Genomic DNA, 19763 nt, shown 5'->3' on the forward strand with positions numbered 1-19763 from the left:
AAAACAATTAAATCATCAGAGATTTATATAGGTATAATATATACATATATGTGTGTATATATGATATATATATTTTTTCAAAATTATTTTTTGATCACACAATAAATTATACATATATATAATATTATAGTATTGTACTATTATATTGAAATATATATTATTAACGTATTATATTATTAAAATATGTTACACTGTGATGTGCAATACAGTCTCATGTAAGTAACTCGTAGAAATGTTAATACAATTACCGAACATTCATAACTATTAATTTTACAGTCTGAAGACAACTCGAATTTTTTTGCGTTCAATCACGATACAAAGAAACTATCGATTCACGAAGTGCATGTGTTCTTCCCGATATTTTTCCTACTCTTGTATGTACAAGCGTGCGTAAATAAATCTAAATCATATCGAACACATTGATAGATCGCGTTTGTGGGCTTACAATAATCTATATATGTAATATAATATATATTAAAAAATACACACGTTTATTAATTACAGCATAAAAATTGCAAATAAAAATGTGTCAGATTTTTATTCTGAAATTATCTAAAGCAAGCTTAACAGAATATTTAAAAAACAGTTTTCCATTTCTCTTTATATCCGTTTAGTATCTACTTTCCTAACGCGTAAAAAAAAGACCTATAAAGTGGCCAAGATCATCGTAATTTACTTTAAAAATAAATTGATGAAATACTATTAATTATATAAGTGTCAGCATACTTTAATGATATGTGTACTATATAATCGGAAAATCCGAAATATGGAATTAAAACTTTTCTATGGTCAAACTTTCCCAGTTTCCATTGCAAGGTACTTTGAGATCACGTTCTTTATCACTCGTGATAGTCCGTGGAGAAAAGTAGACAGTTTAATCCTTTTTTATCCTCTGTCTTATTCTGTAGCACTTTCTGTAGCACAGGTTCCGTCTCTCATCATCTCCCGCTTTCTTTCCACGCGCTCTCGGCGACTCTTCCTTTTATTTCTCTTGAACTGCTTCTGAACTTAACACGTGTAATTCTTTAGAGTGGACATACATCTAATGTTTTCGTGGTCGGATAAAAACCGTCAACGACTGCGGTCGACACAAACTTCCGGGAGTTTTGAGGCAGTTTAAATTTAATATATAGACATTAGACAAGTATGCGCAATATTGATATCCACACACACATATACAAGTAATATTTATATATTACTTAATTTGTATACACAAACAGAGTGTTTAACGTAACGATCCGTACGATTTTTTAAACACTTCTGATGATTAAAAGAAATGGTTGAAAAGTAAATGTTCATCTGTTTCACAATATTGATACACATGAACACCTTGTATACTTATAACACGTTTTCCGAAGATATCCCGAAGATAATTTTGAACTATTCGTGTATAATACGTTAAGCAACCATAGTTTTTCTTTATTAATGGATATTATGATAGATATTATTATGGTGATATTTAAAAAAATTTAAGATATCTTTAAATTTTTTGTCGCATGTTGTATAGCTCACCTGAAACAGATGAATATCTATACCTTTTAATCTTCCTTTTTAATCATAGGAAGTGTTTAAAAAATCGTATGAATCGTTACGCTGAATATATATATCACATGTTAATAGCAAATGGCATTGCGTACACTGTGAAATTTGATATATCTTTGGTTATTGTGTTTCGACAAAATATATAAATTATAATAATGATAATTATAAAATTATGTGATATCGTAATATAATATTAATACAAAAAGTTCAATACAATGTTGACGTACTTAAATTAAACGTAATATTATTTATCTTTGCGGTCTAGGAACTTATCTCGCTACAGTGACGACAGAAAATAGATGAGGTAAACGCCTCACGTCAATCGATAAGTTAAAGACCTGTCTATGACTACGTTTACACGGACACTTTTAATCGGGTTTAACAACATCCATAGTTAGAAACTGGTCAACTACACAGTTATTCTATTCTTTAGAGGAATAATTATGATTGGCCAGTTTCATAAACTATGAATATTATTAAACCCGATTATATAAGGGTGTCCGTGTAAACATAGTCTATTATACAAGTATTCCTTTTAGAGAGCTTTAGGGATGCGAGCTTCCCCAAACTTTCCCTTACTCGTTTTCATGAGCAGTCCGCGTGTATCGCGATTGTTCCATACAGATGGTGAATGCGACAATGCCGCGTACGCGGATGTCGCATCCGTCACAGGTAATGGACACACATCTCGATAACGTTCAAGCTCGACAACACGTCCATTGTCACTCTCATCGCCACAGAAACGCATCACGTTTGCATATTCGCTAGGATAGTATTGATCAATAGAGAGAGAAAAGAGAAGGAGAGAGAGAGAGAGAATGATAATAAATGAACAACTTTTTATTAGCTTTCTCATTTATTTAAAAAATACAAGTCATACAAATAATATCTTAAATCTAAATTACTAAAGTAATCTAAATTTTACAATCTAAATCAATAAATAAGAGGAGGTGAGAAAGAGAGAGAAAGAAAGAGAGAGAGATAGCGCATTTATTGATGTCCTTTAAGAATAAACTTATAATTGAGGAGATGGGCGAAATAAAGGACTATTTAGAAAATCTTGAATTTAAAAAATTAAAACTTGCTACTTTTTTATTATACAACAAATGGGAACAGTATTAAATATTTAGTACATTTATGTAATGTCTTTGAGAAATTATATATTATAATATTTCTCTATTATGATCAATATTTAAAAAGTTATTTGCAATTAAGAAACGCACTTTGTCCTTCTTTCTAAATATTGATCATAGAATTGTAGGTATCAACAGAAAGAAAAGACTATGAACTATAGAAAAATATTTTTTATTTTTATATTTTTTCAGAAGAAATACAAAATAAATATAAAACACACTTCACACTTGTATAAAATAAATCGAAAAAATGTATTCAATCATCTGATGAGTTTTCATGAGAAAAGATCTTTTAGCATAAATATGTATATTATACAGTAAACATTATTGTCGTACAATTTTCGTTCAGTTTGATAAAAATCTTATAATAAAATGATATAATCTATAATAGTCTATACAAAAATATATAATCTTTTACTATAAATTGTATCAGTTTTACTACCACAAGATAATCGATTCATATTTAACTAATGTAAGCAAAAAAGAAAACATCAATTTTTTGTTCATATGTGCTAATTTCTAAAAAAAGGCATAAGTGGAATTATGCCTTTATTCTGTCCATCTCCTTAATTATAAAAGCAAAAAGTAAAAACTGCAAAAAGAATATGTACAAAAATAAATTAATAATTAAAAGAAAGAAAAGCATTTTACAAAAAAAAAAAAGATAAAAAAGAGAAAGAGAGAAAGGGAAGAGGAGAACGGTTCTCTAATCAGAGGCATCGCCTCTATCAATCGGGGAAGAGACTGTTCGCCGACAAATCATAATGGCTAATAAGTCATTAATGTTATCGTGCGATAATATTCATTTGCGGCTATCTCATAAGCGCTGGATGATTAAATCGCTGCGAAAGTATAGCGGCGCTTATCAAACGCGTAATGAAAATTAAATCCCGGAGCGCGGTCCATCCGGACCGGATCAGCGGTTGGGAAATCCTGTTGCACAACGGTCGCACTTTCCACACTCCGCATGAGAACGCCTGACTGCTCCCACAGGCGATCGTGAACGTATGTGTGCGATGTTTCCGTCCGTGTGTACCTGTGCCTGCGGCATTATCCGGCGGTTCGTGCAAAATTCGCGGAGGCGTGATCGTGAGCAATTCCCTTACGCGCCGATGAAGCGATCCTTTTAGCGGGGGATCGTCGATAGCAGGTGAATAAACAGGCACGTATACCAGGGTCTGGAGGGTTGAGCAGTCCGCGTTGCTAATGACGCGCGACTGTAGAATGACTCGCCAGTGAACGACCGATTAAGGAATATATTTTCCCGCCTTTCTCCAAGGGATCATTTATGTAACATTTTCTCTAGCATGGAAACAGGAAAAGTGAACATTTTTTGCATATATTGTATTATGTGTGTATATATACTCTCTAAAATCTTTGGAGTAAAATCTAATTTAGAGTGAAAAAAAAATAATGACAATTGAAAGGTTAAAAAATTGTGGTTTAATTGTCGATTTCTAATGATGAGATTTCACTCTCTAGAATTAAATTTCACTCCAAAAATTTTTAAGTGTATCTATGTCATACATTCATACTGTTTCGTCGAAAATAATATACATTCACTTGAATGACAATGAAAAGAATAACTTTAATATAAGAATGAAAGAACTCAGCCTCTTAATCAATGACTGTACAATGAAAGGAATAACTTTAATATAAGAATGAGAGGACTCGGCCTCTTAATCAATGAATGTACAAGACTCGGCTTGTTTTACAGATATTACGATACAGGACTCTCGCGGCCTGTGGACACAATCGATTGTGATTCTCCAAAGATCTAGAGAGTAATAATAATCCTTCGAGAATTCCTTCTCGCGTGTTTTCCACAGTACGGGGGAGGGTCCGACTAATTATGTTGTCGTAGTCTCGTCGGATTGGCTGGTCGGTACAAAAGCTCGGCGAGAAGATAGGACGTCCGCAACGCCTAACCGTCACTCAGTGCCCTTATTTCTTTTGATAAAGTTAAAGTAACTATGTGTGTATGCTTATGTGTAGTGGGCCTACCTTTATATACGCACCACGTACAAATTTTTACTTTTTACGTTTTACGCTCTACGGAAAAAATAACATATGATAACCCCCCGGTTTAGGATTTTGATTTTATGTAATATACATAGTCTTTATGTTGAGAGGATCGCTCGATTTCTTCTTCCGTATACATCTAAATAAATTAATCGTATTAAGATTATAAAGATTTGAACTGTTTTGGACATTGTTCGAAATTGGAAATTTTTCACGAGTCTTAAAAAATCTTTGGAATATTCAGAATATTCGAAAAAAATGATTCGAAAATCTTAATAGTTTCTTCTTCACTATAATTCAGTTGACAATTTTAGCCACTTTCGGTCTATCTTATGCGTCTTGCGTAATGAATACTTGGTTAATTATATTTATTTCATGTCCATTTTTGATTAAGAAAAATTCAATACCTTTTTTATGAACTTGGGGTATATTTTTTATTTTTTTAAAAAGGTTTTTTAAAGTTATCTCTTTGATACAATTAAGACTTTCAAGATTTTTCAAAATTTTTTAGTTTTAATATATTTTACGGCATAAATTGAATTTGATACATTTTGAGTTTATCTTTAGACATATTTAAAATTAATTTTCATCAATCAAGTTATAAATTTTAAAAAATTTTATTTGATATATGGTATAAATTGTTATCAAAACAAATTATTAATAAGAAAATAAAATATATCTTTATTTTTTATATAACTTTTTATTAATTATATAATAATTACAGTATATATGCATCTTGTTTGTTAATACATCGTATAGTAGCGTAGGAAGGCGCTGAAGCTGTTTTGTTGTGTGAATGACCCCAGGATACAAAGTGTATGAGCTTCCGTGTGCTTTCACCATTTTAATCTGCTCCGCTCGATTTGACTCTCGAATAAACGAAGGTTGTAAGAGAAAAAGCTGCTGCAGGAAACCGCGTCTATTATAAAAGAGCCGCTTGAAGTGAACTCTCTCTCTCTCTCTTTCTTTCTTCTGAGTCGACTCCACAGTCTTATTACGTACTTCCTAATGTAATTAATAAAACAGAACACACAATTATGTAATTAGAAAATTCGTAAACGCAACGTCAAAAAATTTCGAGAAATTATTTGTATATAATTTTGTGGAGTAACATCGGTAATTATTAAAATTTAGTAAGATATTTCGACTATTGTGATTTACTATTCGATACCTTGCAACACTAATCGTTTTGTCTTAATTTCTTATCGTACAATAGTTACAGATGATGGAAATAATTTTTATAAATAAAATATATTTAAAAAGTCAGTGCTCTCTTCTCAGGCAACTTCTACATGCGTGCCAAACGTAATATTGTTGTTAATACCAATTTGTAACCCAACACAATCCTATTAGCAATGCTATGAAAACAAGTTTGGTCTGGAATTGCGGTCAAACTAATGAGGAAGGCTTTCTTGTGAATACCTCGAATACGCTCAGTTGCAAGAATAGAAACGCGGGAGACACAGAAGCGAGGTTCCTAAGGTGGACCTTAGTATCCAAGAAGGCGCATCCATATATCTCGTACTGAAACAAAGTTTCCTGTGTGTCTTAGAGATCTTTTTGTACCGATTCTACTTCCCTAGTGAATACGAAACTTAGGATATCCGTCGTGGAAATAAAACTACTAGCGGAATTAGCGATTAACAGGGAACGTAAGTCGCGTTGATTCAAAGAGCGCCGAGGTCGCCAACGATTGCGACGGTCAATTGTGCGTTTACGATAATTCGCTCAAATCGAAGGAGAGCCTTGCCGACAACGAGCTTTAATTTTCCAGTCGTATTAGTTAACCGCTCGTTAAATCTCATTCAAAAATGTAGTTCGTAAATACAAGTCAGGTTGTTATTACTTCTCGAGCCACGTTAATTATGTGAAAATAAAGATAAAAGGATTTGTGAAAACACAGGTTTGTAGTTGAATCAAATTAATTAAATGCAAATTATATTTTCCGATAATTTTCTTCGAAATATGCTGTTAACTAATTTATTAAATATCGTTATTAATAGATTCAATGTAACCCAAACAACAAAAAGTATCTAAAATCGGATAAAACCTCTTTTGCGTATAAAAGACAATTTAAAGACGTTTTATGTCACGATTTTACACTTTGTGTTGTTTGGGAAACTAGAATTAGAACTTTACACAGATCAGAAGTGCAATTTATAAAAAAAGTGTCAGCCAAGATTTGTGCAAAATTGTAGAAATACATCAGTATATATATATAGCGACAAAATTGTCTTTCCCAAAAAGTAATAAATACTTTAAAAAAGTATATCCTCGTTTCGTGAATTTACTTTATTCTCGATAAAGCTTCATCATCGTTGTCATAATAAAATATTAATTATTAATTAGTGTAATTAAAAAATTTGTAAATGCAGACAAGAAATTCTGGAAATTTTCTTATCGAATTGTTGCATTTTAAAATAATATTTTAAAATTTATGAATATCCATATTGCGAAATTATTCATTTTATTCGTCTACATTTGATAGAACTTTTTATTATAGTTAATGAACATGCACATAATGTAATTGACGCTTCTCATTATTCATATCTCTCCATAGTATTTTTCGCGACTCGCGTAGAAGTTTTAATTTGAAACACAAACAAATGTTCTAAGAATCTCGTATTTTTCGCTTCTACTTATCGAAGCGGGACTGGAGAAAAAGCTCGTTGCTCCACTTTATTCATAAGACTCGTTATTATCTGACAGCTTGTTATGACGGTAATGCATGGGTTTAGTGTTTCTTCAAGAATTTATAGCGACCTTGACGTAAAAAGGAGAACCTGGGCCGTCATAAATGACACGAAAGGGGTTCAATATAATGGGTTGACTCATCAATTGAGATCAATTACGGTCCTTGGCCTGTAAAGTTCTATATCATAACATTTTTCTGCGAAATCTAGATATCTCTTGAATGAATTTATTTGCTAATATAAAAACCTTATTTTTGAAGAAGCATTTTTATCTAAAAACTAATTTATTAAAAATTAATTACTAAAAAAATCGAAGAATTATTCCTCATGTATGGTGTCCAGCGATCTTTGAATATCTTTGGATCCTAGTATTATACTGGAATTTTATGTATACTGGCAAATTCCTGGGAAACTCCTGAAATTTCAAAGCTGGCCTGAAATTTATCATTTTTTTCATTCTAAAAAATAAGAGCATGAAATAAGAAAAGAGAATAATAAAAAGAAAAGTTATGTTTGGGTTCTTTCTTAAAGGTGCAAAAAGTTATCAATAGAAATACTTGGATTCAATGTCTAAAATAGAATATAGTAGAAAAATTGTTTGTGTTGGCAGAATGTTAATTTGATATTATTTATAAAACAATAAATAGCATTGTTCCAATTTGTCAGTGTTTTAATTTATTCATATAGAAACTTAACTTGAATAAAAAGTTTATAATATAGGTAAATATATTGCGCGAATCTCGATGAAAATTACTTAAATAATAAAAATTGGATTATCCTAGAAAAATCAAGATTTGTATCTGAAATATGCTGGAATAATGCTTGAATTGATTAGCAAACAGATTTCGCTGAACATATATGGATTTTGATACATATATGGGCTTTGAACAATCCGTGTGAAGCTGGCCCGCCAATATTAAAACATCGATTTTTTCCTTCATGCATTCGTTTGCTCATCGTTTGCTCACGAATGCTCATTGTTAGTTGGAATTTTCGTTTGCTCACTCTTAGTTCAAAAAATATACGAAAATTATGTTTGGGGAGGGGGGGAATTATGTCTTTGAACATGTGACGGAGCATCAAAAAATATTAGATCCATATTTTTTTATTTGCTTATCTCAAGATTTCAGGATCGAAACTCTGAAGGTATGAAAATAGAAAAATTTGACGTTTTTGAAAAATGTGAATATATTGTTAGATAAGAATATAAAACTTTAGTATAAAACATTTTTTATACATTTCATTGTTTTGCTGAAAATGAAAAAATCCGTTGTTTGCGAGGAGTTATCTTGGTCTATATAAACTTTAAAATAAGTAAATAAAAAAAATATGCGTCTAATACTTTTTAATATCCTACATCATATACAAAGTCTATTAAAATCGGTGAAGAACAGTTCTGACATATACTTTTCTTATAAAAACGGGAGTTACGCGCTTTATTATATTTAGAGCACAATAAACTTTACACACTCTAATAACCTCGTGTGACTCATACTTGCCATCTTTACGCATTAATTCTTGTTAATATCACAAGTAATGAATAAATGTTTCTGGTTTAAATATACTTAACTCGAATTATCGTTTCAGTCGCACCTCATATAACTTTTATTTAAAAAAAACCGCTTCATATTGTCAAAGATAAATCTTGTTCCTTAAAAATAGAAACATTAAGTAGTCGCAGATAAAAAATCTAAACGTTTAAATAGCAAACTTCGAAAAAGTAAACCTTTTGTTCGTTACTGGAAAGTTTTTAGAACTAGAAATGCGGTAAGTGTAAAAAAGATCATTCCGCAGAGATCCAGACGAAGATATCCATTACGACGCGTGATTTTCAACAACAGACAACGTCGTGCTCTCAACACGGATGCGGTCTCGCGTCCGTGTGAAACGTGTTCATTAGCATACTTCGATTAAACAATGTCCTTAGCAAGCGCGCTTTTCCTTCCACGAGTGGGATGGGAAATAAGTGCAGAGGGAAAGCTGCGGAAATGGTCCGCGGCGATACCAACGGGCGAAGTGGAATTATTTATCTCGCGCTGGCCGCGCGGCCGTCCAGGTCCTTGATAAATAGATCCTCGCGCGAAACGTTGCAGCAGGTTTCCGCCAGTCGAGACTCGAGAAAGGACCATTAGGTAGGGATCCACACTGTGGTGGCAGTGGTGGAAAAACGAGGAAAAAGGGAGAAAGAAAAAAATGGAAAGCAGATCGGTCGGCGGAATAAAAGCGGCCGTTTATAGTCGCCGTTGGATATGCTGGGATGTGTTCTCCGTTCTTTTTCATCGGGTGCATCGCTATGGAAAATTGAAATAATTAATCGGGTGTCCGGTGCCCTTTTTCCTCTCTCTTTCGCATTCTTTCTCTCTTTCGCTTTCTTCCTCTTCCTCCTCCCCTTCCGCCCCCGCTTCGCGGACGCATCCTGCCGTTATCATCGCGCATGGGTGCTACGAACCGCATTAATCAACCGATAGAAAACCGAAGCTTTCTTCCGTCTTTAAATATGCATAAAACACAACCTCCGCATATTAGCCCGTTTACCGGAACGTTATGTAGCGTTCCGCAATCGATGCTTTAATCATTTGCCCCAGAGGGCAAATGCAAAACGCAAGAAGAATACCCGATAACGTCATAATAACTCTTCGATAACCATTTCTCGTACAATAACACGACGATGAGTTAATAATACCGTGTAACGTTACAATAATATAAAACAATTACACGTGCATTGCGTTTTGTGTTTCGCGTTTGAAAGAGAGCGTCGCGGATTGTAAAGTGCGAGAGTCTCGTCGACTATACTATAAAAAGTTAACCATGATACGGTGGTATTAAGTATCTAAAAAGATTTGTACAACAGTAATCATTTTATACAATCATTGAAATATTTTGTTTTAGCATGGCCGTTAACTGCATTTTGTATTATCGCGATAGTACCAAAAACGTTTTAACGGCGCGATGCATGGGAGTCATGTTCAATATGAATACACACAACGATATTATTTAATTTCGTTAATTAAAACACGATTCGACACTTTGAATGACGCGGAATACGAATTCGCACGAAATATGCATATTTCATTGATTTATGTGGATTGCCCACCGGGATTATTTACAAAATCTCGTGAGCTCTCACTCTAGACGATCTACAATTCGTATCAGAAATCAGGATTCCATTAAAAATTTTGCGGAAAAATATTTGAAGAAACGGAAGTAAACGCGCGTCATATAAAATATGCATTGCAATGCATACGTGTAACAGAATACACAGTGCGTGTAAAATTATAAATAAAATGCCATCCTGAAATCTGACGCGAGATATATATAGCCTGTTGAAAAAGTGAGCAATTATTTTATTTCATGTGACACGACACATCTATATACTTCTCGTAATATACTATATAAGAGACAGAACTGTTGTGAGTTAGATAATACCCGCGGTAGTACGACAATCGGTATTTTGTGATTAGAGTTCTCTGTAATCTCGCGGGACACACTCGCGGACGAAAGCCGAAATGAAACGAAATGACAAGTGTGTTTTTTTATAAAATACACTTTGACGGGTAATGAAATACGCGCGTGCACCGGCTCGATCTCCCGCAGCCGCGTAATATAAATAAATGAATAAAATCCTCGCGTAATCCGTATCAGATTGTATCGTAACAGGAGGCTGCATCCCGGTTTGAAATATTGATCTGGTCGAATTGCGGTGTTCTATCAAAATACATTAAAAGGCGATCCTTCTCCCCCCCCCTCTCTCTCTCTCTCTCTCTCTCTCTCTCTCCCTCATCGAGAGAAATATATTGGACGTAATGTCATTGCAATACTTTCGGTCTGCTCTCGTTCAAAATATCCAGTGACAAAAGTAAAATAATCCCATCTGAAAGTAAAGACCTGTTCTTTGTCGTTGCACTGGTCACATTATGAAACTGTTCGAAATGGATTCCGATCAGAATTATTTCGTTTTTCCTAGAAAATAAAATGGGAATCCGTAGGGAATGATTGAACAATTCTGATCGGAATCCATTCCGAACAATTCTATAATACGTGCTCAGCAATATTAAATTGCTTGTCAGTTAAATTTGTGATATTACGTACTTCAGCTTCCATAGAACTGTATTTCAAGACCAGCAAATATAATCGATGTGCAGTTTGTTTAAACTAGAAATTATAAAAATTTATACAAGATGTTATTATATACTCCAAAAAATATTGGTGTAGATTTTAATTATTATAATTAATTGTTATAATTATTATTATAATATCAATATGGTGTGGCTTATTATAATACCTGATGTTTGTATTATATCAACACTATCATGGTGTGGATTAAAAATTTCCATAATGTTATTAAATTCACATCATGTTGCTGTTAACACTAATAAATAGGAATTATTATATAGACGCCGCATGATGTTAAATTGACATTAATATTTTTTTTTAATGCCACAGGACTTGATTAAATTTGACTCTTTTGTGATATATCTACATATTTTATTTTATTTCTTAAGTACACAATAATAAGTTACAAAGAACAAACCTAATGATGCACGTTATGTTGACGTGCGGATTTTTTTCCGAGTGAACAAATTCTTTCCTCCAGATGTAAAACTAATTGTCTTACGAAAATAAAAAGCGTTGTTTTTAACATAAATTAGATTCCTATGGTACATAAAATTTACCGGGAAAAATTGCTTTATTGCGCGCAAAGCTTTAACTACGCGCCGTATAAGGACTACTTCGTATAAAAACTATTTGTGTAAATTACGTGACCTTTTTTAAACCAATGTACGAAAAGTAAACAATTCTATGTGAAATAATGGTGGAACTACTTATGCATTATCGACAGGAGGAGAAATTTCTCTCTTTATATACTTATAATTAATTAAAATTTTCATATTTTGTAATTTCTGTGGTATTGCCGATTGCCGATTTTACATCCATTAATATAATGGATAATAACATGTGTTGTTTATCACACTCGATTATTTATTATTTATTACTATGTTATAATCTGGTTATTTGCACGATTCAATATTTATTAGAATCGAAATTTTTTATTTCGGAATTAATTAATTTATTCATGTTTGAACGCGATATTTAATGCAAATTATTGGACGGCCGCAAATGCGGCATCAAAGTTGAATTCAATCGTATCAAAATCCTATTTACAATCCTATGAAAATCGGAATATTTAGCAATTCTACATATTGATATTGAACACACAATTTATGCCACGTTGATCACAGTACTGTTTCGATATTTGAATTAAATAAACGTCCCTTAATTTTTTGAAAATACGCGTTTATGCGCATTCAAAAGATTTAAAGCATCCAGTTAAAAAAAAAAATGAAAAATTTTATTCTAACCAATCGCGCTTGCAATCCGCTAGCGGAGCCATTCTTTTGCACAAAAATGTTATTGGAAAGCTTTACTCTCAGTGGAAGCCGGCAGCTTTGCAGTTGTATCTAACTGAAATTGGTAGTCTTCGATTTTTGCGAAATTGTTTCAATTTTGTAAAATCCTTTCTGCGCTTACATTCACACTCGATTAGTGCACTTGAAATCATGTGAATTTAATCGCTGCGCTTGGCTTAGTGCACTACCGTGTCTCCAGATTTATTTTTTAAGCATGATCAGTCAATCACATTTTATTGATGTTATCACATGTATAGAATTTTCAACGTATTATTATGAACATATGAATCGATAAATATAATAGATATAATTTTTTTTACTTGTTCATTTTGTCAAAGCTCTATCGGCGTCGTCTCTACTATAAAATAGAAGACGTTTGGCGAAGCTTGTATGAGCAGATAGAACACGGTGGCCGTCTCGTGCGAGTGGCTTGTATATTGGAGATGAAAAATTCATGGGGCTCGATGCAACGTCCAATCTTAGGTATTTATTTCATGTAAGATACACGAGGGCCCGTATTTCCTTCTCTCGCGAAACACGATGTCGCATAATAACAGCGCTTAATTCTTTAGTGTTTCTGATGCGAAAGCGCATGTAAGACAAAAAAATCTACATAAACAGTCCTTTTAAGAATTACAATTTAATTAATTTACACCTAAAAGTGTACATCAGTTTGAAATTTATAAAACCAATTTTTTACATCAATAATTATTTTACACAATCTATTTTTGGAGTACAACTTCAATTTAATTAATTTGCAAGCAAGTTTATATCTGTTTTTAATTAATTAATTTTTTATTTAATTTCCAACTTATCGGAATTAAACTATGAAAAAGTTATATGATCCTGAATTTATCGGAAGATATTTCTGAATATAATTTGCATTAACATTTTTCTCGATTTTCGGTATAAAATCAAAGCTCATAGAAGTTAAAAAGCGACAAAAAAATTAAACAATTAAATTAGAACGAATTGCTTGTTCAAAAAGAAAAATGTTAAATAATGTTATTAGAATCATGATCCGTTGAAATGTTAGACCCTATTTTTAACTGCGCTGTGTCAGTAACTCGATGAGGTATAGGGTAGAATTAATAACATATATAGAGTACATACAGATTGTAGGTGATATCTGGAGGAGTATCGATTATCACACCAGCACAAATTGGGAGATAATTGGCTGTGTCAGCTTGCGCGCACCGGTCTGGTTTCCCGACTGGACAATATCACACAACGAGAGATTAGAAGTCTGGAATTATTTAAATGGTAAATGGCAAAGGGGGATTTATATATTTTTATGTAATAGATATATGATAAAATATATAGCCTAAAAACATGTATGTATAAATAAAAAATCTGTTGAACAGTTTGTAGGTTAAATGGGTCGTAAAGGAAAATTTAATAAAGACCTCAGTGATCGTGGAAGGAAAGTAAAGAGAAACAGAGTGATCCAATATTTCCAAAAGGAGTTCTAGGTATAAAAGATAGTAATATATTTTTATTAATATTTATATAAAATTACATATAAAATTAATCTAAATCTTTATCTTTTTATACTGCAGTTAAAGAATCTAATATTGAGTCACCGGCAAAAACAAAGAGCAAGGAAAAGATTATTAAAAAATCAACAGCTGAAAGATAATGCAAAGAAATTGTTCGAAAAGAAAACTAATGTAGAAGAAAAAATATAGTAAAAAAATGTATATGTTCTTGGTTTGTACAATATAATAAATATCTATTATATTAATTTTCACAGTTTTTATATATGTATATATAAATAATTTTTGTTTTATTAATTTTAGAGAGAAGACATACTAAAGCAGGAAAAAAAGAAAGAAAACAAAGTAAAATTTATCAATGACGAAAAAGATGTCAAGATGGAAATCCAATCCAATCTGAGTTCGAATTAAGCTAGAGAAACAAAAAAATGGAACAAATAAATTCCACATTTGTAAAGAAAAAGAAAATAAAGGTGAAACAGAAAGATATAATAAAAACTGTAGAAAATAACAGTAATAAGAATTGTCACAATAAAAGTGACAAATTGAAAATATACCACTAATAATCAAGTACCGAAGCTAAGCAAGAAAGACAAACAAAATAAAAAAACAAAAAGCATGAAAGTTAAGACCAATTTAAAAAGTGAAAGTGATAATGATAATAATCAAATCGAAGATGAAAAAATGGAAATATGTTCTAATAAACAAATAATCAAACTAGAAAAGAATAAACAAAGCAAAATAAACAGAAAAATATCAAAGTTAAGAACAATGAAAAAAATAAAAGTAATAACGATATGTTATTACTATATATATTTAATGTTAATGATGAAATTGAGGAAGATGAAGATGAACAAATGGATGAAGAGAATATGAGAATGAAGAAAATATGAGCGAAGATGGAGAGGATATGAGTGAGGATGAACAAGATACAAATGAGGATGACAATCAATTGTTTTCTACAGCAAAGTTAAAGAAAACGTTCAAAATAAAACAATTTATGAAGGATAATATAGAAAGTGATGTCGAAGAGATGGTTTCCAGCGATATGAGGAAGAATCTGCTGAAGATGAACAGATGGAGGAAAGATGAAAAAGAAAATGATAAAAGTGGTGGTGATAAATAATTAAAACAGTCTAAATCGAGCTAAATGGATTTAATAATAATAATTATTAATATAAAAACAATATAATAATTATTGTTTTTAAAAACAATATAAAAAAATTAACTAACAAAGAAATATCGTACGTTTCACTCACAGCTCACAGGTCCTTCTTCAGCGATTATTACAGCTATACGTTCAACTCGATCGGACGAACTTGTAATGTCACATGCCTTTACGATACACTTGCATTGAGAACAGGAAAATCTATCCGAACTATGATTAGTATATCAGCATGTCTATAACGCTTATATTATAAGAATATTATCAATCCAACGACGCAAACATCTGTAATAATCGCTGAAAAAAGACCTGTAAGTCCTGAAACGTACATTTTTTGTTAGTTTTTTTATATTGTAAATTTAATATAGAATTAACATAGAATTAATATAATTAATAAGAACAATTATTATTATTAAATCCATTTAACTCGATTTATAGATCGTTTAATTACTTAATTTGCATTGCAAAAAACGAGCGAAATTTATTAAATCAATACCACTTTTATATAATGTAATCATAATTATTAGTAATGTAATCATAATTGCAATGTTGAATCTATTTTCAGGCTCCCATCAATAGGGGTGTTAATCTTGACCCAATAGGAAAATGGACAAAGATTGGTTTGGTAGTGTATTCCTCGCAAGTGCTTATGGGCGCAACACCGGAATATCTAGCTGGACATTATATGATACAAGGCGCTTCTATAGTTTCTTGCCCGTAATGGCGTTAGATCCAAAAGAAAATGAAAGAATTCTTGACATGTGTGCTGCACTAGATGGTAAAGCTTCGCACATTACTGCTATTATGAAAAATACTGGAACTTTATTCGCTAACGATTTGAATAATAAAGAACGACTTAAAGCTATTGTTGGTAATTTCCACAGACTTGGTATTGTCAATGTGTAATCTGTAATTACGACGGGCGAACATTCCCTAAAGTAAAGAAATCTTTCTTTTACTATCTTTAATTTCATTATAGTTCACAGTAAAGTTGCTTCTTCAAGATTTATGAATTTGACTGTCCCATTTTCAAATTATAAAAACTTTGATAGAGTTATATTGGATGCTCCATGTACAGGTACAGGAGTAGTTTCAAAAAAATCTTAGTATAAAAACGAATAAGGCAGAAGTAGACATTCAACTGCTGTTGCACGTTACAAAGAGAACTGTTATTAACTACGACTGATTGTGTTAACTCGCGTTCGGAATCGGGTGGTATAATTGTTTATTCAACTTGTTCGATTCTACCAGAGGAGAACGAGTGGATCATTGATTACGCTCTTAAAAAGCGCGATGTACAGTTAATACTCACTGGTTTAGAATTTGGAACTGATGACGGGGGGGGGTTTCACGAATTATAGACAACATCGATTTCATTCCTCATTGAAATTAACTGAACGATTTTACCCGCATGTACATAATATGGATGGTTTCTTTGTAGCAAAACTAAAAAACTTCTTCAACAATATTCCTAATCAAAATAGTACAAGGAAAAAAATGTCTGATTAAAATTTTCTTTGCTCAACAATTTTTTAATAATCGGATTACGTTGTTAATATACATATAACTATTATCATAGCATTACTTTGCCTTATTTACATATGCAAACCTTTTCAATTTTCCATACTAATAAATAATATATATGTATATGCATATATATAGAGAGAATTCACATTTTATATCACATGTGTATATACATATATAAATATATAGCTTCCTACAATTATTTCATATAATGTATATTAGTTGTTCATAATCGACAAGGATTTTTATGAAAGTGAAAATAAGGAAAAATAATATTTATAATTTCGTATATTTCTATTTTTAGTTGCACATTTATCAATGAAAAAAAATACTTTTTAATTGTTTCTCGCAAAGTCTCTTTACTTCATCTGTAATAAATGGAGAGATTATTATAAGATTATTAAACAATCATTATAAATTCTATTATTATACATAGAATATGTTATACTTACCATCAATTTCTATAATACTCGCACTTTTCTGCTGTATAACAACAAAAAATTCTCTTAGATTCGACAATTTTCCAATAACCCAATAATCACTTATGGTCTTTATAATTACTTCTCCAGCTTCCTTCAATCTAAGAGACAAGTTATTAACATGTAATTTTCATTAATGCACATGTTTTATGAATTTTGAAATACATGTACCTGTTCCTATCATTGTATATATCAGTAATAATCCTCAATACCTCAGGTGTTGTAAGTACGTTAGAACAACGTCTATTATCTAAATGTATTGTACTTTTGTATGCTAGATTTAACTTATTAAAATATAAATATTTGGTACATGATTCCGGCGTAACTATTACATGTTTCGAGCACTGCTCAGATACTGAGCTAACTAATGTAGTTAATTGTGGTCCCAGAAAACCGTCTAAGCTTTTAAAGAAATCAATCAATAAACTAGTTTTCTCTGGAAAGTAAAAATGCAAATATTTTTATTTTTATTTTTATATTGATAAATAATGAAATAGTTTCAATAATTTAACTTACTATCGACAAAGAGACATATTGTAGCGCTTAGTGCTCGATACACTACTAGATACAATGATACAGGTTTAGTAGAGTAGTTGATAAAAACTTTTGGTGATTTTCCAATTAAACTGGGTTCATTAACACTAGCAGGTCCGGTAACAAATCTAAATAAAAATAATTTTAATAATATTTTTGTCACAACTTACATTAAATTGAAGTGAAAGTATTTATATTTGTTCTTACTTTCCATAATGTGAAGAAGTGAACGGTGAAGGAGAGTTTCTAGGTATTGAGCCTCCATGTAATTCTTTTTCAAGATGAGCTGGCAAAAGAGTACTTACTAAATAATTATAAACTACCTGCATGTCTTCAGGTTCCAAGCCACTCCTACAAAAATTACAAAAGTTTATATAAAATATTCAATATACATATATCTCTCATAATGAGAAATAACGAAAGCAAAACATACCAAACAACTTGATCGTTATAGAGAAATGCAGTATATTTTACTTGTGTAAACATAGCTTCTACAAGATTCATAAAGCATTGTACTTTGAGAAACGTAATCTTGTCAAGAGGTAAGAATTGTAGACCTTGGAAAACATCTAGTATATCACTATTATTTAGTTTTAACGAAAGTAGATACTGAAATAAATCAAGAATGAAATAAAATAAAGGATATATTTTCGCGTGTCAAGCTTAATTAGTTTATATCTGATTGTGTCTGTGTGAAAAAATATGACTTTGCTTACTCGTGAATAAAAATGTTCTAGTTTAAGTTTTAACAACATTACAGAACCACATTCAGGATCATTAATGATAGTTTCAAAGGAACCCATAAATAATCTAAACATCATATAGGTCTGCTTTAAGATAGCTTGACAAACACTGCTGGATACTTCATCATTCTGATACTTATTACCGTCTTTTTCTTTATAGATATATGGTACACCAATGATCTGCAAAGTATTAATAAAATTACTTTGTACCTCATACTAGTATTAGTAAAAAAATGATAAATGTCGTATCTATTATATTTTCTAAAGTACGTACCATTACCATCCAAAAATCGGGCTCTGGTTGATAGTATATCTGACGTGTTTTATGTGTATGGCAATAATCACATGGCTGTCCAGGATTAAAAGATCTGTAATGCATTTTCTTTCATAACAGTATTCTTTACAGATATACATAATTATTATACATACTCTGTAAATTTGATTATTGCTTCGCTAAGCCCTATGTTCTTGATCTGAACATCTAAATCTTTTTCTGGATAGTAATACAATATCTTCTTTTCTTCCTAATGAAAATTAACGTATGTTCATATCACATAAAAATTATTATTTTAATCCAAAGATTAGTTTTTGATACATCTCTGAATACTTGCCTCTCCTTCCTTCTTTGCATAAGTGCCATTAAAAATATAGAAATGCTCCAAAGTGATCTCAGACTTAGAAGTCATTTTATAAATTTTAATAAGTATTTAAGTACTATAAACACTATAAAAATTTGGCTCATTGAGACATATCAACCGACAAGAGCTATTCTTCTTCTTCTTAGTTAATGGCTCCAACCTCCCAGATAAGAGCTATTGAAAAGGTATCTTGACAAAAGTGACAAGAGAATTATTAATCCCCAGTATCCCCACCTTTACACGAGTTGATCTTGGAGACCTCGCGTGGTGAAACGGTGAAAGCACGAAGTTTCAGATTTAGCTGTCAGTTATGTGTGTGTGTGTGCATGAAGGAAGACATAAGGAGATTCCTCTCCGTAAAATAAAAGTGAACCCATTTTAGGTTT

At 31.5% G+C, this 19763-nt stretch overlaps 1 protein-coding gene and 1 pseudogene across 1 annotated transcript; one reads left to right on the forward strand and one right to left on the reverse strand.

Moving 5' to 3' along the window:
- The first annotated feature begins 13848 nt into the window (after positions 1 to 13848).
- LOC108773093 (probable 28S rRNA (cytosine-C(5))-methyltransferase) lies at positions 13849 to 16968 on the forward strand (annotated as a pseudogene).
- Positions 16969 to 17269: 301 nt separating this feature from the next.
- Positions 17270 to 19557, reverse strand: Ccz1 (vacuolar fusion protein CCZ1). Its single transcript, XM_018538837.1, has 10 exons — positions 19351 to 19557; positions 19169 to 19263; positions 19014 to 19107; positions 18713 to 18919; positions 18430 to 18605; positions 18204 to 18347; positions 17979 to 18124; positions 17634 to 17898; positions 17436 to 17563; positions 17270 to 17351 (listed from the first exon to the last, which is right to left on the reverse strand). The coding sequence occupies exons 1-10, from the start codon at positions 19423 to 19425 to the stop codon at positions 17299 to 17301; spliced, it is 1383 nt and encodes a 460-aa protein (XP_018394339.1). The 5' UTR covers positions 19426 to 19557; the 3' UTR covers positions 17270 to 17298.
- Between the last annotated feature and the right edge of the window lie 206 nt (positions 19558 to 19763).

Source organism: Cyphomyrmex costatus, unplaced genomic scaffold (genome assembly GCF_001594065.2).
Source record: "Cyphomyrmex costatus isolate MS0001 unplaced genomic scaffold, Ccosl1.0 scaffold102, whole genome shotgun sequence".
NCBI lineage: Eukaryota > Metazoa > Arthropoda > Insecta > Hymenoptera > Formicidae > Cyphomyrmex > Cyphomyrmex costatus.